The sequence below is a fragment of the Gymnogyps californianus genome, chromosome 3 (assembly GCF_018139145.2).
Source record: "Gymnogyps californianus isolate 813 chromosome 3, ASM1813914v2, whole genome shotgun sequence".
NCBI classification, from domain to species: Eukaryota; Metazoa; Chordata; class Aves; order Accipitriformes; family Cathartidae; genus Gymnogyps; species Gymnogyps californianus.
Genome location: NC_059473.1, coordinates 111,210,072 through 111,231,823, shown reverse-complemented (window position 1 = coordinate 111,231,823; position 21,752 = coordinate 111,210,072). Strand labels below are relative to the sequence as shown.

Genomic DNA, 21,752 nt, shown 5'->3' with positions numbered 1-21,752 from the left:
GCAGCTGCACCGGGGTCCCCAGCACTCTTCGCCCGGTCGCCGTGCACGAGGGCTCCCCGAGCGGACCGACCCGCTCCGCCCTGAGGCCCAGGGCCGCGTTAGAGAGGGTATCACCTCACGGGACCCCAGCCCTGGGCTAGGACTCACGGTAGGGTACACGGGAATCACCCTGGGATCTTTTTCGCACTAAAAATGGGTTTCCCTTCTCCCTCTCCCATCCCATACAACCTTATTTCTTTTTCCTGTACTAAACCCATTTTTAGGAAAGTCTAAAAACGACACAAGGCACGTTAATTTGCACGAGCGCTGCGCCGACTGCTGAAGTACAGAGGATCCTAGGGTCATTATGTGCCTCACACATGAACCCGGGTTTGGATAGCAAGGGAGGTTTACGATGGAGTTACTGCTAGAAATGCATTTAAATCCTCTGGTATAGCAACAGCAGCAACATTACAAATACATTGGATATATCCAAAGTGGCGTGCATGAATTTAAATCAGAAAGATCTTAAGTTTCTCCTTGAGAAATAAGGGTGGGAGGTTGCTTGTTTAAGTAACAAGTTAAATCAAACCCATATAGCAACAATGCTCTCTATCATATGTCAAGATGCTTCAGATAGTTACTGTAATTTAAAAGTATGCACACTAATAAGAGGTCCCTCCTTCTAGGTCAAAATCTCTTCCCTATTTGCACAGGATATACTCCAATGCCAAATTATAGAAGGACAATTCAAGCAGCCAACTGAAGGAAATACGAAACTAAAGGGAACAAACTTTCACTAAGGGTCTAATCCTGGAAGTTGCTTAATATCCTCTGACTGGATTACAACTAGCGTTCTAGAAACAAAATGCTTTGTTTGGATCTGCAAACATTGCCACTAGGATGGCAAAAGATAAATATCATTACTGAAGTAGGATCTTGCTCTACAAAGTGAAATGAACCGAAGGAAATTGTTCTTTATGACATGCAATAAGAGGTATTCTATATTTTTAATCCATTTTAAAAATCTAATTTGAAATTACATAGCAGAAAATTTCTTATCTGCTCTCACATATGAAAAAAATACTGTAATCCAATTAAGATGTCAGAAAGTTACATTTTTCCAAACGAGTATAACTTGCTTTGTTTCCAATACAAATTACAAAACCAGCTCAAATTCGCAAGTACTAGGAAGGACTGCTAACTTTCTCAGGTGTTATTCACTCCTCACACTCTCTGCTTCTGTTCATGCATACTTTTCATTAACAATAAAATACAATACTACCCTGTAGCTGTAAGTGACCCAGATGCAGTACATGATGAAGTTCAGTCACATGTTTACATTGCACCTGAATTGCTGAAATCTTAGTAATGTGCCATGCTTGGTATTTCTACTTAACTAGAATTTACCATGATTTTATTCCAAATAAATCAAAGCTGTTGCCTCTGCAAAAGGGATGGCTTTTCTTAACAGTCTGATCTGCCAATGAAAACTTAGTTATCGACAGAGCAATCACTTCCACATTCAGGAGACAATGATAGAAACATCGGATTGTGACACCGCTGACTAATCTGCTGGTCACAATCTAGACTCTGTAACACCACTTGTAGGTGTATTTCTGTGATGTCACTAACTGGGTTGCATCATCGCTGAATAAAATCAGGCAAGAAGCACAAAGGGATTTAGCAGAGCTTTGGTTTGGGCACAAAGCCATGCCAGCCTGATGCGGCAGCACTCTGGCAGGACTTCCCTTGCCCTGCGCTGACTGGCATTTGCTCCAACTTCTTCCCTCACTCAGCCCTTTCACCTCGATCTCGCTGCTCTCCTCCACCTCTCATGCCCTTCCCTTTACCTTTCCCTCTGCCTCGGTCCTGCCTTCAGCGTTCTTCTTCACGTATTTGTTTCCTTTTAAATGAATCCCACTCGAAACACGCAAGGAACCCCACTGAACTCAGGCGCCAGTTGCAACCATCTGGCTGAGCCCTGTCTCAACATGCTTGCACCTCTTCCTAGTCTGTCTTTTGACATCGCTATCTAGAGAAACTGGGAATTATTCTGGACAAGGATTAGCTACTGTTATGACTTAACTAACAAATAAGGTTTTAAAATCTCATACCTGATAATTATCATCTACACGCACTGGCCATTCACACCCGTGTAATAAACAAGTTGCATCAAGTTTGTAACAGTACTTTTGATTTCACAAAACACGGCAGGGAGTGAAAACAAGATACTTTCTACTTAATCTGAACCCCTAAGATGCGAGGGCCAGGCTGCAGAGCTGGCTGTAAAGAGCAGCGAATCTTCTGTAGTCTCCATTACGCAGCACACCAGGCAAGCTTTTCTTTTCTGCGACAGGCATGTGGTCACTAACGACAGACCCAGAAAAGTAAGCCCGAAGCTGATCACTGACCCCCACGGAATAAGCTAAAAGCATCAAAGGGCTGAAAAAAAAGAGAAAAGCCCAGGCAGAGGTTCATGAACTCACTAGGAAGTGAGGTGAAAGCAGGCACAGTGGAAAGAAATAGAAAGACAAATGACAGTGGAAGAGGAAGCTGGAAATGCCTTGTAGGAAAGAGAAGATGGAAAAAGCTGGGGGGAAAAAAGGGTAAAGAAATAACTGAAAGCACAATGTGTGAAATACAGAACAGGGAAATTAAAGAAACAGTTTGCTTTTCACTTCAGTCATATCCCTATATGCAATCTTGCAGGCATTCCTTAAAGATTCCCCTTTTGATTCTGTATTTAGATACAGCATAAAGATAACGTAGACACTGTTGAGAGCATACAGACTATTCAGGGACAGGAGATGCAGCTTCATCAGCCTGACTGAGGACACTCTGAAATTATTACAACGTAAATTAATCAATTTTGCAGCAGCCTATATAGTAAAAAAAAGTCAACCTGAAGACTAGAATTTTATCGATGATAAAATCTTTAGCATGTTATCCAGTCTCACTGAACATTTATCATCTCTGCTCAATATTGCGCTGCTTCTGGGTTTGACTTCTGTGTACATAGGTCCTGCTGCACAGGCCAACAGTCGTGTAGCAAGAGAACATGTGCCGCTCTTTCACTGCATACTGTTCTCTGCCTGATCCACTTTGTTCTGCAGCACGGAAACCACCCAGCTGCCCGGTTAGGAGTTACAAAGGCCACAGATCTCAGCTCAGTAAACAAAAATGTTTTGTCACAATTTTATATTGACACAGCATGACTTATTGTGCGGATGAGATCCAGGGCCAGGTGGATTCCTTCACATCCTAGCGTCAGAGCAAGTTGCAAGCAGTGGTCATGGGGAGCCCTGCTGCACCGCGTCGTGGGACCACGGTCAAAGTCCTGCTCAGAAGCACAGGAACCAGCCTGCCTGCAGACATGAAGCCTGCCTAGCTTGTGAGGAGCTGACGGCTCACCAGGAACTCACTAGCTCTGCAGTCTGATATCCTGACGTTGAGAGCTGGGGCACTTGGATATAGTTTTAGGACAGTCTTCTCTTCCCTGGGCCTGTAAAGAGGTGGCGTCTTCACCCTTCTCTCTTGCAGCAGCCTCTACCCCACACCCCTCAGGCAGCCCTGTCAGAGGCATGCAATGCTCGATCAGACAGCCATTGCAGGTGTCCTCCATGAAAACGCAGCACAGAAGCATCCTAGGATCCAGACCAAGCTATCAGATCACAACACAGACACTAAACGCACTTGGTGGCGTTCTCACGAGGCAATGGCAGGGTCTGCAGCCGATGAGCAAAGCCACTACTAGGACAACAGGGCAGTCTATGAGCAGGCACAGAATACTTCTACAATACAGAGTAGCCATGTGAGATTATCAGAGGAATGTGCTTGTATTTTCTTTTAAAACTACCTGATGTACTGTCGGAGGCAGAACGTAGGTGCTGAGGATTGGGGAGGAGTGTTCTGGCTCTGGAAATGCTGCCATTAGCAGTTGTACACGGGCAGCTATAACCTCACGTGAGGACACAAGCATTCATCATCTCCTGTTCTGCCAGTCCTTACTCACTCTTGTTCACCGTTTCAGCAGCATCCTAGCACAAGCAGCAGTGAGGAAAGCTCTTTCACGTACACCTGTTTCCACATCTTGGCATCCCCTTTATGTTCTCCCTCATCTAATCTGGCCAGGAACAAAGGAGCTTCACCTGTGAGGAGCAACGAGACCAGTAACTGTGGAGGAGATACTGGAAAGCAAGCGTTCTACATTTAGTGCAAGGACAAACACAGCAAGAGACACTGCTTTGACCAATCTACATACTAACAATGCTCAGCCAGGAAATATGTATGACAGTATGTGCCAGGAAAACCATTTCATTTTGGATCAAAATAGGAGATTCATTAAACGGACTTATCCTGACTCTTCTCTGCCTTACTCAACCTGACATGGGGAAAGGACAGGTGAAACGGGGAGCAGACACCTTAATCAGGGACTTAACATTTTCAGACTTTACCTCTCCCAAAAGCCCTGTGGATCCTGGCTCTTTTGCTCCCGGCCCTGCAAAATGATCCTCTTGACAACTTACCATAAGTACCCTGAAATCATTTTTCAGGACCATCAGCAGAAGTCTTGTTTGTCCGTAAAGGCAGAAAATTCATTTTGAGGAAGGGACTTTTGAGCTTTGCAAGAAGTTATGAGAAAGCAAGTTATTCATTGCATTGCCTGCAACATTGCATGAAGCCTTCTCAAATCTTCCAAACATGATTGTTTCAGGGGTCATGCTAAAAATGGGTTAGGAAAGATGTAATTACAGTGAAGCCCATACAACACACTATGGCCAATAAATTAGACTAGCACTGCATGCAGGCATTGGGCTTTGCTGATTCTCATTCTCTGGTTAAATCAGGTTCAGGGCCCTCACTCTGCATAAGAGCTTAAAGTCAAACACCTCTCCTTCATGTCTGGAAAAAGGTAAAAACTTTAAAAAAAAAAAAATTATTTGACTAAGTTGATATTGAGAATGCAGACATGCTGAAGTAGTGAAAAACGAATAAGGTAAAATACCAATTCTGCTGAAGGCTGTACCTTTCAAAAGAAAATGAGACATCTGTCATATTTCTCCCCGAAACAACAGAAAGGTTGCATTATTTAGGAGAATTCATAAAGCAAGGTTACTTTTGCACTCTTAAAGACAGAAAAAAACAGCATGTGTAAAATATAACACACAAACTACGAAAAAGCCTAAATTCACTTCAGAATGCACATCGAGGTCTCAGAATAACTGATTTGCTACTAAGTTAATAATTATTTAACTATTCTAAGTCTTCTCAACATATACTGTTTTAAAAGTTTAATCTAAAAAAACCACTTGCCTTTATCTATATACTTAAGAACTCTCATTCAACTTTTAGAGTAAGAAACAAAACAAACCGAGTCTCTTTACTTAAAATTTCCAGGGGAAGAAATACAAAAAAGTAGCTATCAGAAAGCTGAGCTTTATCCAGACGTTTTCAGCAAATAGTTACAGAAAGGAGCTGTAACTTAAAAGTAGATGGAAGAGGTGGTTGGAACTGCTGGGTTGCGGCAGACACCCTCCCCTTCAGCTATCTGCCGGTAGCTGTCTGTTCAACCAGCCCAGCTCCACCTCAGAGTTATATTAACTGGACTCAAAGTAGTTGTCCCAAGAGAGTTCAACTACACTTCACTGAAGATAAGGCACTCTTGTGGCTCATCAGCTTCTTAAACATTGTTACTCCAACATAAGTGTTGATTGATTAAACTGGATAGAACTAACATTAAGTATTTTAGGGGCACACCCTTTACTTTTAAATCTGACTCTTAACCTATGTGTCCAGAAGGCACATGGCTCTTGATGATTAACTGCAAGCTTTATTCCAGTTTATTAAAGTACAGCCTTAATTTATTCTAACATCTAAGGGAGCTTTGTTACGTTGGTAACAATGTAACAATGAGCACAGTATTTTTAATTTATGAAGCTCAGATTTTACTAGTACAGTAGTTTTAAAAGAAAGGGATACCTATAATTAAGTGCATAAGTCTCTCAAATAAAGACTTCTGAATTAAATGAATCCTTTGTGTATAATAAGGTGTCTTTTAGATAGTTAATTCAAAACTTTAACAGATATTATAGTAAAAAGAATGAGACACTTTCAGTTGCTTGAGCAAGCACTGTTGAAAACAGTGACAATATGTATTACACTTCAACAGATTTTTAACTGATACAAATACTCATCTAGAACAAGAACAATGAATAATTTGACCAAATATTTACAAACTCTAGTAATTCACTCAGGTGAGGTCAAACATAATAGATAATGGCTAATTCTAAAACACAAACACCAAACACAAGAGGAGATTCAAACTGGTATATTCTGAGTCCATTAATGTAAACATCAGTTCAAGACACATCTTGTCAGAAGTCTGAGGTATCTCGCGCAACGTGGCAATACATTTAGGCATACTAAACTGTACCCATTTATGAAATCTCTAACACATACAAGTAACAACTCAGTCTGCTCTCCTCTTCCCCCATCAAGCACAGTTTAGCTCTGTATGACTAAAACGATGTCTTCTCATCCGCATGTTACAATCACTTTATAGGACCATTGCTCTAAATCCCTGTTCTGCAATAACTACTTAAAATAGCTGAAAAAGTAAAAACTTTCACCCAAACTATGTCTTTTCTGTCTGTCCTGGTTTCGGCTGGGATAGAGTTAATTTTCTTCCTAGTAGCTGGTATAGTGTTATGTTTTGGATTTAGTAGGAGAATAATGTTGATAACACACTGATGTTTTTAGTTGTTGCTAAGTAGTGTTTATACTAAGTCAAGGATTTTTCAGCTTCTCATACCCAGCCAGCAAGAAGGCTGGAGGGGCACAAGAAGCTGGGAGGGGACACAGCCAGGACAGCTGACCCAAACTGGCCAAAGGAATATTCCATACCATATGACATCATGCCCAGCATATAAACTGGGGGCGTTGGCCAGGAGGGGCGGATCGCTGCTCAGGAACTAACTGGGCATCGGTCGGCAAGTGGTGAGTAACTGCATTGTGCATTACTTGTTTTGTATATTCTAATTCTTTTAGTATTATTATTGTCATTTTATTATTATTATCATTATTTTCCTTCCTTTCTGTCCTGTTAAACTGTCTTTATCTCAACCCACGAGTTTTACTTTTTTTCGATTCTCTCCCCCATTGCACTGGGTGGGGGGACTGAGCAAGCGGCTGCGTGGTGCTTAGTTGCCAGCTGGGGTTAAACCACGACACTGTCACCTTAAATCATGACACCAAGCTTAATTACCTCCTGCCTCTACTGAGCCAGCAAAGCCTCCTGGTTTGCCAGTATTTCCAAGTAACTATTACAACTTACCTTTAATAGTTCTGTCTGCTCTACCCGTGCTTGAAATACTACTTTATCACTTTGCTCCAGACAGGTAGGGCAGCACATCTCCTCTCCTATCATTCGCCTGTTCCCAACTTTTAGACAACGGCTTCATGGATTGAACTGCAACAGATTTTAAACCCTTCCATCATACTCAAAGTCTACTCGCTGAACTGATTACCTTCCCAGATTACATCTCACTGAAGCCCTTGCTCAGGAAGGAAGCTACTACTCTTTGTAAAGTCTGCAGGCACCATTTTTCTTGTCTATAATAATGCTTAGAAACAGCTGTTGATTTTGGTTTTGATCAAATAGATTTGGCAACTTCTGTACTCCATACTGATGGTCGGAGTTGCTGAATTTTATTTCATTCGACTGAAAGCAGCATTATTCATCTGGGTATCTACTCAATACCTCTGTTCAACATTATGTATATGTTATGGTGTCTTTAATGTAGTGGCAGCACCCAACTTCATTTACACGTTGTCTGGGACAGTTTAAAAACACAGTGCGTAAATAAGATTGTGCATGAGAAACTGGTAGAGTGGCTGAGGCACAAGCTGCTGGATTATGAAGCGGTCAGGAGAAATTCAAACAACAGTAGCCTTGCAAGAGAAGAATGACAGGAGGACCTGGCAGTTACCGGTGCACAAGAAATAGGATGGGCAGTTCCAGATATAAAAGCAGCTGCAAAATCTGTGAAGCCTGGAGTGGAACACGGACCTGAAAGGTGTTAGCTTGAATGAGAGGCTCAGGCATAACAAGAGACTGGGAGATATACAGGATGCAAGGAAATGCAGAAAACAGTGCCAGAGTTGCTCCAGAACACCCTGTTTAGAAGCAACGACTAAAAACCTCACTGCAGTGAAAACATCAACCAACTACTCCTTTTATTTGTTAACACACTATTTCAAAACAAAGTAAACGTTACTTTCTAGAAATGTATTTGCTGTCATACAACAGTAGGTAAAAAACCAGATAATACTTTAATTGCAAAATCTCATGATGTAATCAGATGCTAACGTGCTGTCCAGTACACTCAAAGTATGTACAATTATTCCCCCAAAAATGGTAATTTCATAGCTTCCTGTTGGCTCTGATGCAAAGTGAGGAAATAAATTGTGATAAACTGTTTCCTTGGTAACTTTCCCAGCTGGAAACCAGTGACTTAAATTATAGATAAAATGACACTGCAACTGAAGTACAGCAGTAGATCTCAGCACTACTACCTTAACAAAAAATTTCCAGGCAGGCAAAAGGATCAGTGTAAGTTTAGGTGTAATACCATGGTTTGGGATCCAACCAACTAATTTACATGGTTTTAGTACTGTTATTTTTAGACCTTTTTACTTCCTTAGACCTGTCTTGTATTTTGGCTTTTTACAGAGTTTTTTATTAAAAAGTTTGTGTTCTATCACACACACCTCGTCATGGATATAAGAGGGCTGTATCCTCAGAAGAAAGGAGAATAACCTTAGTACAAAATGGTAACTCTGGGGAAAGTCCACTTCTCTGTAATGAGCCAGATGACCACACAATCTGAAAAGAAAGGGGGAAAAAAAAAAAGCCCTAAATTACAAGCATATTTAGTTAGTATTTAGCTAGCATTTATATGTTTAATTGTAATTAGAGGAAAACTCTACATTTTACCAACAGCATAAATCACAATTCTGGTCTACAATGTCGATTCTTTGAAGGGATCCACTCCTGCAAAACCTTGAAGTAGAGGACCGGACCAAGACATGTTCAGAGATGGTGCAGACGCAGTAAGAAGGAAAAGCCTGTATAGCTTCTTGCACTATGAATCAGGATCATACTCAACCAGGCAACGAATATGTTCTTTGCCTTTCAGGACTAAACAGAGCCAGTGTTCATTCTGCCAGCTTTTACCAAATGTAGCAAACTGTGAAAATGGCTACCTTACCCTATTTTTATAATTTCTAAGACTATCCAATGCAGACACCCCAGGCTCTTTTCTCTATTCTTTGCCCACGCTCTCCGTAGGGTCCCCTCTCCTCTTCCTGACTCTATGCCATGGGATTATAACCCATCCATTTCTTGTCTATTGCCTTTGTGTGCTAAATATAAATTACCTGTCTAGAAACAAGAGAGAAAAGCTAACTTCCAAGTCAATGGAGTAACAAAGGAAACACTGAGGCAAACATTGACCAGGTCGACAGAAAGTAATCAGTGCTATAGCAGCCTTCTACTTAATTATTTTGCAGCTTTCACGGTGAAAATGTTAATGCAAATGATGAGGTGATTTTACTGATGAAGTATATAATGAAAATAGCAGACTGGACTTGCTGGTAAAAAGTGTCAGACTGAACGGATAACAGAGGACAGACTGCAGAGAAGCTCTGTAAACATTAAGTTCAGCAACTTAGGTTGGAAAAATACCCTCTTCTGGGTTAGCCTCACATTTGTTTTTATTAAAAGTGGCAAGTTTAAAATAGTATAAAATCCAGCTGTTTCAATTTTTAAAAAGGTCTTTTACATTGATATGGGGATTCAGGTGCTATTCACCATGTAAGTCCTATGCATCTTCTAGCTTACTAGGTACTGCCCTGGGATGTGGAGAAGCAGAGCTCAAAATTTCCCCTCTGATTCAGAGCAGCGGCCTTAAATATTCACCAGAACAAGGACTGGAATCTGTCTGTCCCAATTTACAGGCAAGTGTGCTAATTACTAGACTATAGAGTCATTTGCTCGCTCCCTCTGGCCCAACAATCATTTACATTTTACCTCAAACTGGAGGAACAGACGGACCCGTCCTGGAGTGCCATGCAAGCCACACTTCGGGGAGCCGAGTCTTTGTTTAAAGCCTCCCAAAGTCTGGCAGATTGGAAATCTGAAACTAGGTCTCTCGCGCCGTACATCCCATCCTGTGCCCTATCTCATGTTCCCCGAAAGCTGCCAGACTTCTTAAAAAAACTAAATTAAATCAGACATTTCAGCAGCGTCAGAATGAACTCGCTGACCCCACAACGCAATGTGTTGGCTAAATTCAAACTTCATTGAGAAATGTTGGTTGAACCAAATCTGCATTTTTTGGCTAATATGAATTAAGACATTTTGCTACATCCTAGTCAACCCTGAGATTCGGCAATTACAGCTCTTATGGCAATTTAGGTGTCAAATCTCAGTTTTCATTGGGAGGGCAGGGGAGTGATACTGTATATTCTGAGGCAAACGCATAATTACATCAATATTGTAACTCCAGTTAATCAAATAGGTGCTTTACACTTTTCACAAGAGTACCTAAACACACACATATTTTTGCCCCATTTTGTGCTATTTATCCTAAAGGCAACTCTGAAGAGCTAAAAAAAAATTCCAGGTGATTTTAAATTTAGATGTAATAAGGGAAATCCATTTTTCTCAACATTTTTCACACACTGTAATACCTCATCATATATAGAATCATAGAATCATTTCGGTTGAAAAAGACCTTTAAGATCGAGTCCAACTGTAAAACTCCTATCACCTAAAGACTTCTATACCAAATCAATTTAGAATCCAGTTTAAAAGTGGAATTTTTAAAATAAAAGAAAATGTAAAAGCATTTCACCAACTATTTGACTGATCTCAGCTTTGCCCACACTGAAATCATACTTTAGTCCTAGGATTAAAGCATTCCAGTAGTCCCAGTTAGACCATGCCGATTTTTAGAGAAATAGAATTTGTAAGTTTGTTTTTAGTTCTATTACACATACACACACTTGCATAGGATAAACCCTCATATCTGAAGTAGATGTTGTTTTCCAAAGTTAAGTAAGTGTCAGATGTATAATTAACTACTTGCATTGCAAATGATATAATGGGAAATTTAACCGGTAAGAATTTAAATTCAAATCTTGTTTCATGAAGGCTATGACAGTTTGCCATTAACATTTTAATATATTACATATGAAAATGCAGGCTTAAAAACAGACTTTGCATGAAAGATTATTCACACAAACATACACCGAAATATCCACTCATTCAGTGTGTACATAAGATTTACGCAAATTTGTGGTAAAAGGATTATTACCTCTCCTCCCTTCAAAAAAAAGGGTTCTTATTCATACAAAAGAATGAATCCATACAACCAAAGCTCTTGTAATATAACACTGTGTTTACATTATTCCAACCCATTTCTGTCACGGTGGATATGTGAAAGGTAATGTGAAAAGGAAAATAAAGATAAGCAAATAAATCCACTGAAAGACAGAAACGACTGCATACATGTAAAAAGCCAGTTATTTTCAAGAGGGATATTTAATGTTTTAAAAATCAGGAACGTATCACTAAGACTCTGTAGGAGTTATTGCTCTCTTGAGCATGCCATTTAGAAGTATATACCAGATAAAGATTTAAGATGTTATTCAATGCACTAATGAAATCTCATTTCACATTAATGTAACCCAACCTCCTTTCCAAAAAACACCCTCCAATTGCACACATGAGGAATTCAGGAGAATCCAAGCCATCTGCAAAGTTCATCTTTTTCACTGATACTCACCGGTACATTCCTCTTCTGGATTAGGGTTTCATGATACAACCAATGCCAAAACCAAAATCTGGCTATGATCCAGAAGCCGTAGCTACACTACCCAGGGAGTTTACGAGAAACACTATTTTAGGTATTTCCTATTCCTTGGAGTAAATGCTGCCGAACTCCTACACTCCCCTCAGCAGGTCTTCTGCTCTCTGTCTCTGGCCATGGTGCTCTGCCAGCACCCACCAAGTAGAAAACTCACCAATTTTTGCAGAATTTGACACAAGAGGAGAAGGTATTAAAGGAAGAGTGAGAAGTTTGACACAAACCAGGCACATATTTAAATATCCATATAACTTTGTACACGGCTGGATTACCTGGGCTATCATTCTCCTTGCTATTTAGGTCCTTTAAAGAAAATAATTTTACTAACAAATAGCATGACTGTTTTGATATACCCTTAATTGAAAAAAAAAAAAATTCCCTTTCACTTGTGAAGGCAGGATTTGGGAACAGTTCTCTAGTAAAGACAGACACTAAACTTCCTTAAGAGCACAAAATGTTTTCTTTTCCCATATTTCTTCTTTTACTTTTCCAGTGAAAGAAATTTCTTCTTTTACTTTTCTGCTTGCAAAAAATACAACTGTTGATTGCTGATATGCTTAGATGAAATAGTGGTAAAGTCCTTTTCACTCATAATTATTTTTTTTTAAATATGTTCTGGAGGCCTTAATTGCCTGCTTATTTGAACTCTGACTGCTAATTTTAACTTTAATTTTGATGAAGGCCACCACAAAAGCAGTATAGTGATTTAGAAAATTAATTTCCTATGCTTTTTGGGGGCAGGGGAGAGAGGAATGGAACCGTTTTCCCATTCTCTGGAGAGCTGTGGCACAAGTTTTTCCTAAAATACTATGAAGAAGGAAGTGAAGTGAGTATTTGTACCTAGCTGCTACTCTCGCCACGTGACTCTATTTGTTGATTTTGTCTCATCGCCTCTCTTCTCAAAAGCTCACTTTGATCACTCTTCATATTACAATTTGTCTACTCCCAATCCAAGACTAACTATTCTGCACACGCCCCTTTCTACAAATGATTTTAACAATATGTGGACACATAGCTGTGTACACACCCCATATTTGTCATTTGTAAAAATATATATATGGCACTTTACTTTCAGGAGAACTTTCCAAAAGGTATTTAACAAAAATTTGAATACTTACTTCTCAGTACATAGTTTAACTGTACACAGCCAATAGTCAGGGTTCATGGCTGTAAGTAAACCACATTTTTCTTGCAAAATTCCCTTCAGGCTATGCCCGTGAAAACAACTCCCATCTGTGTTTTCTTCAGACCAACTTAACTGAAAACTTGAAGGATTTGGCTTTTCAGCAGGTCGCACTGAACCAGACAGCTTGCCAAACTGATTTTGTAAGTTCACAACCATTTCTGTACAAATAGAAACAAAAAATACCAAGTCAAAAGTATTAAGTATTAGAATACTGTGTAGAGGCGATTAATACAGGAAGAAAATAGGGTATTTATGCCTTTTTTTTTTTTTTAATTTCTTTTTTTCTTTAAACCTCTGTGTGGAATACTGAGAAACCTTGAAGGTCTGTATGTTCTCTCCCCCATTCCATTTAAAATTCAACTCTGTCACATGTTTTAGGGAAAGATTTTGAAATATAATTCAAAATGCCATGTCTTTCATACCTAATGATATTAATACTGAGGCACTCCAAAAGCATTCCCCCAAGTAAAACCTGTAAAATCCATTTGATACTGCTGGTATTTTTATGCTGATAAAAAACCCACATGCCAGGATGCCTTTTGCTATATTTACCTGGTTGTATGCTATCTCTCAGACTGGCTAAGATTTTTTGAGTAGTTTCCTGTGTATCAGAATTAAGGAAGCCTGGTTTCATACGCATACGGATTTAAGGTTAAGCTTTTCATGGTGCAAATTTTAACTGGGAAAAAAAAACAACAAAAAACACCACTCCACCTTTCTCCACTGCTAGTGAAAGAATGACAAACTTTTGCAAGTTACTGAGGCTGAGAAGGCAAAGAAGGTATGATGATAGATCAGCACACACAATAAGACCGCATAAGCCTTGTTTCCCTAGGATTAAAAGCAGGTTAAAAACCACTGTTGTTGGAGCTTCAACTTCTTCTTATGACCTGAATCTGAATAAATTCATTCATAAACTGGGAAAAAAGCAAAAAAGACATCCTGAAGTAATCCAAGGACTGGGAAGGTTATCTTTCAAGAGGACACTAAAATCTACCATCAAAAACAAAGGCTGAGGAAGGTTTCTGAAAACCTTTATCTGGCACATAAGTGTTCTAGAGCACTCTTTGTCTCTACTACTTTAAATTTCTTTTAAGATGAATCTTGCCCAGTTACAATGGCATTATGTGATATTCCTGCTTGCAACAGCCAGTGGTACAGTTCCGTAATCTAAGTGGTCCTCTTCTACCTCAAAGAGAAGCAGAGCCAGAAGAGGAATCTAGAGTGCCACAGAAATGATGAACAATGAATCATTACTCACTTTTTCTTATAAAGGCAGGAATTAAAGGGCATCTGAGCAAATGATCAGCTTGAAATAAATAAACCTAAACATATTTTTCCACGGAACATGACTTGACTGCAGGATCACCCCTACCGAATTTTGCAGAGTAAGAACATTCAAAAAACCCCAATTGCACTCTTGAAAGAGAAATCCAACATGAGTTATTCAAACCAAACAGGATTATACAACTTGTTTAGAAGTCCCTGAACCAGTCACTTCCAGAAACTGGAAGAATATATAAAGGAAAAAATATCACTTGCCACACTTAACATCTCTCTCCAAATATCTGCTGCTTACTAGATACTATTAAATGTAGAATGAAGAACTTCAGATCTGATTTGGTTGAACAAAATTCTCGTTTTCTGTATTTCCACAGATAAGCGGGGTTTTGGTTGTTCTGTTTGCTTTTATGTCAACGTAAACCCCATTAAATTCTTATAAGTACTTCTAGAGCTACTAAAATAAAGTAGATGTACCTGCATTCTGACCACGTATAGCTAGCTATTCAAGTCAAGTCATGTTCAGACAAGCCTTCCTCACTTTCTATAGAAGACTGCAAGAAGGAGTGGGAGAGAAGAGGGACGTGCAAGGTCTACCAAAGGACATACTGGGATATCCATACCAAAGGATATGAGAAAGTAAAGGAGAAAAGGGACAGGAAAGCTATAGAAGACCAACAACAATTCATGAAGATCACAGTTATATAAAGGCAGCTGACAAACAAGTGAAGATGAGGACAGAGTACTCATTCTGAGATGTGGTTCAGTAGGTCATTAGGAAGACCGGCAAAGGCAGTTTCAGTTAAGCATGAGGAAAATGTCTGTTTGAAGAATTCCAGCCACGGGTTGTAAAATTGTACTACATTAATTGTACCCAGAGATGAAAGAGAAAAGAGAAAGTATTTTAAGATTTAAATGTTATCACAGTCAGGGCTGCAGATTTTCTATTATGGGAAAAGTTGGAGCAGATTTCTGCGTTGCTGGGAAGAAGCAAAGTTTACTCACGTCTTCTCTTAAGAACTTTAGATTTCTTCTTGGCTGAATAAAACAGTGGCTTTTCACATCTCCACAGATATCTACCAGTAAAAGACATAAGAATTGTCAAGAAAAAGAAAGCTGGAGCAAACAAGTAAAAGAATAGTAATTTCTTACAAATACTGCTAGAGCTATTAAATTAAAATAAAAATAATCTAATGGTTAGTGCTATTAAAAACCACTGCCCCCCAACACATCCAGGAAGTCTTTTTTCAGAGTAGGCAAACCGAGGCATGTAAGCCTAGATTTACTGTAATCAGTTAATTGTTCAGCAGTATAAGCTACTTGTCACAGAAAGTGAGCATTTAATTAATATGCTGGATAAACATTATGAGTGTAAATAGAAAATTAAGATGGGGATTTCATCGCTCTATTCACCCAAGCTTGATGGATGGAAATGTGGAGCAAATTCCTAACCTTTTTAATTTCTGTGAGGGTCAGGATTTCATGTAAAACTGTCTACCTTAAAAAAGAAAGAGTACTTAAAACCCTCTTACTTGGCTCTTTCTTCATCCAATTTCTTTTGCTCCACATCCAAGGAACATTTTATCACCTTGTACCACTTTTTGAACTCAAAATATGGACCACCTGAACAAAACATACACATTTTAGGTTGGGAAGAAGTGAAAGAAATGTGTAGTACACAGAAGGTGGTCTCCACACAGTTAGAGCCTGTGTCTTCCACCTGTATACAAACCTATCCTGAATTCTATGTGCTTAAAGAAAACATACTTGATCTAACAATTCTGTAAGAAAGAGAAATGCAGAAATGCAGTGAAAGAACAGCATGTCATAGGAAGTGCAAAGAAGCCCCTTAGCTTAGAATAGTTTTCACAGATTTAGCTCAATTCAAACCTTTTCCCTCCTTTCTGAAAGTTAAGCCTAGGAACTACCTCCTCTTTACCAAATGAACTAGATCTCCACAGCGTGAAGTGGCCTTCACCTGTTTGAAAGCTGACTTCAAGGGATTAATGAAACTATACATCACGCTTAGGTTTAAACAAGTAAGATCTAAACAAGCTCAGATGTAAAATTTCAAACAGTTTCATCAACTCCCCACTGTCTATCCTACTACCCATGAAACCTTACAGGCCTGGAAAGATAAACTAGACAATTGTATTCACTTCGTATCAGCCCCCCATGTTTTTGAGCACAGGAACTTCACTGGCTGATATGTGAACAAATATTTACCAGCACATGCAAAAACGTTAAGGCATATGGCATTCTAGCAGCACATTTATCATCGATGCTCCAAAGAGGCACGGGACTGAAGTAGACCAACTGGGTACAGTAAGTATAAGAATTCCAAATAGAACTATGGTGTAGATTTATATATTTAAAATATAATCAACTCTTATTACCCGTGGGTGGATTATCTGCATTGTGAATTAACCAGGCTTTGCATTTCCCCATCACCCCAGCTGCACCGCATGCAATGCTTGCATCATGCTTAGCTTTGCCAGCTAGCTGTTTAAACTGTTTTGAAGGTGAATATACTGTTCTTATAATCAAGCTTATATACGTTTTGTATTATCTGCATTTTTGCTATTCAGGTTATCCTGCCACAGGATGTCTTAGATGCTAGAAATATAGATGGACTCAAAAAGCAACAGACAAATGAAGGAAAGAAAGACCCTTCAGTAGTTCTTAAAATTCAAAGGTGTGGATACAATGTCTTTTATGAACTCCTTATACCCAGAGGTTTAAGTAAGTACTCCTAAACTGCTGGGAGGGCGGGGGGGGGAGGAGGGAAATTTTTATTAAACTTCATATGAATTATTAAGCATCTGTCACAAGCAAAACCATTGTCAGAGACATGATGCTACACTATAATAACCATTTACCTGGCCAATACTGCTAGTCTGATGTTCATATAGCTGAGCTGACCGGAAAATACACAGCTCTGTGACACACACATATATATATACACATCTCAATCACATTTTATTTGAACATAAACCATATTGTGTATGTGTGCAGTTCATAGAACATACACACACAAACACACTAGGTCAGTACCACTATCTACTCTACAGCTTCCAGTCTGTCTTGAAAAACTGTAGGAGCTGAAATACTATTTTTTTTAATTAAAAAAAGACTAGAGAAAGGATAGTTAAATTGAGAATGGAGTCAACATGAATTGGATCTTTAAAACTCAGTGTTAACCATTATTCATTTCAGCATGCTAACTTTGGGAAAATGCCAGAGGCAGTTTTGAGCTCTGGCACTAATCAGTGCTCTAACAGAAATTCTCACATCAGCTCCTCTGTGCAGCTGCTCACTATCACCCCAACATTTTAAGGATAGGGACAACATAACAGAACATACGGATCATTTTGCACCAGCAGATTTTAAAGTAAAAAAGTAGGCAAGGAATGAGCTGTTAATTCCCAACGGCAGTGAGACTTGTTAATAAGGGAGAAACCCCATTAAGACATTAATGGCTTTGAGCCTCAGCTTGTAAGCAGTTGCACAACTTCTACTCTTGTCACTATTATGTACTTCAAGTTTTCAAGGGAAATGAAAAGGAAAAAAAAAAGATCCAAAATAAGTTTGTGTATCCACTTGAAAATGAGAATTACCAGGTTTAATTAACAGTGATGACTATCTCTAGATACAGCAGTAATTGTGCTCATGCATGGCTAACACCGATTTTATTATTGACTTAAATTCTTAAAAAGTAACAGAAGGGTCAAAATGGACCCAAAACTGGATGGAAGGCTTAAAAGATAAACCACTGTAACATATCTTCGATCTTATCTTCAACTATGATCTGGATCGGGCCATGGAACATCTTCCTGAAGACTTCTAATCTTTGATTTGGTCTTTTTGCCCTCAAAGAACCATGTTCACACCATTATCTTCTCTATCTTAATTGCTGCCAGCTTTTCCACACTCTCTCAGAATTATTTGGACTAAGAAAATAGATTACATCTGAAATATGTTACACACTAAGACATTTTATTTAACAAGACTAAACAAGTTTGGATTTTATCATAAACATGGTTTGATGCCCCTAATAAGTATCTGCTATTTACGATCAAAGTGCGTTCTCTCTTTACTGCGTATCCATTCATCTTCACCTAGCATGCATAAAATTCTAAAACAAGAGGCAAACATGCACAAGGAGAAGCAGAAAGGTACCTAGCAAAATGTGTACCAAATTCCCCTATCCAGTACAGTAAGAATTATGCAGGTAAACTGAGACGATTTTACGTGAACAGTATCTACTGTTTTCTTTGAATAAAGATTTGCCCTAAAAGAATAAATGACAAAAACACATTTTAATGATCAATAAGACAAGTCTTTCTAAGCCTCATTACAAAGTTATTTCATTTCTACTAGAATATTTATGTACCTTCTTTGTTATTTTTATTTCTTTCTTCAGCAAAGTCTGAAAGTAACCTAAAAAAAAAAAAACAAAACAACCAAACAGGCTATTTTGTAGATCCAAATACTGCATTTTTCACTTGAAGTTCAAATAAAACTGACAAAAATTACACCCTAATTTTATTCCAACTTTCAGATTAAAACTGTTGATTTTTAAAAATAAGTAATATTTAATGACTAAAATGCCTTCAGGTGTGTTTTATGCTACTGAACTTAATCGAAATTCAAATACTATAAATTTAATATTACTAAAGAAAGAATGATCCAAGACAATCATTTGCACTATTTGAAATTTGGGCTTTGCTACAGATTTGCCTGTACACTTACCATTCATAGTGATCATCTAATAAAAACAATAATTTGAGCACAACTACAATAACTGCTGCAGCAAGAACATCGTATTTCACTTTTCTTGTTGACTTATTTCCAGGCACAAGAGTCAGGAAATCCACTTCTCCAATACAGATCTTTTTCACCACTCGACAAGTCCAATTATGCAATTCATCTGATTAATGTAAATAAAAATATAAAATGAGTATGTTGAGACAAGCTAGAAGTACTTTTACAGTGCATATATGTTGGTCATTTGAGGAAAACAATGCTTAGGTCTTTTAGGACCATTAGACAGCAATTTTTTTCAGGCTGAGAAGTATTTTTGGGTATTTTTAAAAATACTAGGCAACCTTCACTGTGCTTACATGGAAAACAGTTGTGACTTAGTATTCACATGGGGGGGGGGGGAAATCACATTTTTAATAGTGTTTTGATGTTACTCGAATGATGTTGTTAGATCATCCTGAACATTGTTGTGGGAAAGCCTATCTTAAATCTACATAAATATAGTTTCAAAAAACCCCAAAAGCCAAAAACTTGTCACAAACTTTTTTCCTGCATGTTCACTAAATACCCATGCAAGGACGGATTCAGTACAGCAAAGAGGAATAGGGGCTAGTTTTAAAGAAGCTAGTTGGGTATGAACAGCAGCCTAATCACGGCAGGGCAGCGCTTGCTGCTACCTGGACAAAACCCGGCTGAGGTACAGACAATCCCAGCCTAGGTTAAAACTGGCTTTACGCTGTAAAGCCTAATCACACCTGCTAGCGCAGGTTATGTCAAAAAGATACAACTACAGCTCCGAAAGCAGCAGTATGATATCTATACAGTCTCTCATTACTCTATGCTTATTTTTCACAGATACAAATCCCCCAAATTTCTCACCTTTCCTGTTCAGCAAGAAATACAGGAGTTGATTACATCACCATCAGATTCCACAAAGGTTAGCAATGTATGACTAAGTACAACCTTAATCCAGCTATACTTTATACTCTCTTGCTGCTTATGAAGAGTTCAGTAGGAACTCATTTTTAATCCTCTCGTACATAACAGTAAAAGTTCAACAAAATCTGGAAACCAAATTTTCTTATAAATACTGCCAGTATATTTTCTTTTATTTCAGATACTTAAAATGGCCTTTTCATTAGTATTTACCGTCCTAAGAAACACTGCCAAATTCATTGCTTAATTTATTTTTTAGGAGTTGTTAGACAACAACAGTAGTCCTTTTTCAATTTGTAAAAAAATGCTTCTACGTGACAAAAAGCTTAGTTGCAAGGAAAAGTAAAGGACAATATATTCTTCTACAGTAATTTTCAAAGAGTACTTAGCTTTGTAGTTCTCTGTAATAAATCTGAAAATGCCAAATTTCTAGCTTTTTCTTTGATTCAATTGATACTTCAAAATCTGAAAAATAAGGTGATCCTCTATAGGATCACAACACTGGTGTAAAACTACAAAATCCGAATTTCTACTCTGGAATTTGAGCCCTAAATCTGTTGGTTATCTTCTCTTCATTCAACTGTGAGTAAACAGAAAAGCCAAGTAGCTTTATTCAACATAACTAATTGCAAAATAAGACAATAAAAACCCCCAAACTATTAATTGTTGGAATGCTTTGAGGAAAAAAAAAAAAAATTAGTTTACAGGCTATTTGTCTGTATAATTCATCTTCAGTGACAGTGGTATTTCATAGAAAGTATGGTAGCCCAACAGACAGTTCACATACTAGGACTTACTAGTCTTTCTTTGGCAATTCAATATTCAAGACTTAATTTTAGGATAAACAAAAATATTCAATATTTATGCAATATGCGATTTCAAAACTAAATCAGAAATCAAGTGAGACAGCAGCTGATTTGTCACACAGCATCGCTTGTTAATATTAAAATTAATGCTAATATACAATATTATAGAATATACAGTCAATATTATATATGAGACAATTCCAGTGCTAAGCAATCAGGTCCCAACTTCATTAATCATTTAGCTAAAGTTAATAAATCACGCGAATTCAACTAGTGCCTCTTAGTTCACATGGATACTGAAAGATTTGAAATGAAGTATGCACTCCACAGCCTTAGAGAGCCAGCACCAGAGTGCCCCTGCATATCTGGGCCTATAATACATACTCTAAATGTTTGATGAAGGTGCTTTCTATAGAAATTATCTTTCAGTTCAAGCTTAAATGGGTATAAATTAGAAGGAAAGGAGCAGGCACTTTTAAAGTAGTAATTCAAGTCTTTTTGCTAGAGTTTAATAAACCAAAGAAAAATTTTATCAGTTCAGGTTTGGGAAAATATTTACCAGGTAAATTAGCTTCCATCAAGTACTTCATGCACAACATGTCTGGATGAAGAAAGCAGCTGTCTGTTATATCTGGAAATCGAGGCAGGTCTAAAAACGCTGCAAGCTCAAGCATTTTGTTGTAGACTTCTTCATATACAGGCCACGACTGAAAGACAGGGTTACAGGGTGTTATACATTTGCTCTATTACCATATCTGTTAATGATTTTAAATTAGATACCAATGTTAAATTCTGTATTATTTAATATAGAATTATTTATACAGACTCTTTTAGCACTCTCTATGACTAAACACACATGCAAGAATG

General features: G+C 38.3%; 1 protein-coding gene across 1 annotated transcript in view; it reads right to left on the bottom strand.

Moving 5' to 3' along the window:
- Positions 1–8,217: 8,217 nt before the first annotated feature.
- Positions 8,218–21,752, bottom strand: part of TAF1B (TATA-box binding protein associated factor, RNA polymerase I subunit B) — a 50,620-nt gene continuing 37,085 nt past the window's right edge. The window contains 8 exon segments of the mRNA XM_050894908.1: positions 8,218–8,695; positions 8,698–8,866; positions 13,031–13,256; positions 15,385–15,455; positions 15,912–16,002; positions 18,773–18,819; positions 19,132–19,309; positions 21,445–21,592. Coding sequence (XP_050750865.1) covers positions 8,639–8,695; positions 8,698–8,866; positions 13,031–13,256; positions 15,385–15,455; positions 15,912–16,002; positions 18,773–18,819; positions 19,132–19,309; positions 21,445–21,592 — 987 coding nt within the window. The 3' untranslated portion in view covers positions 8,218–8,638.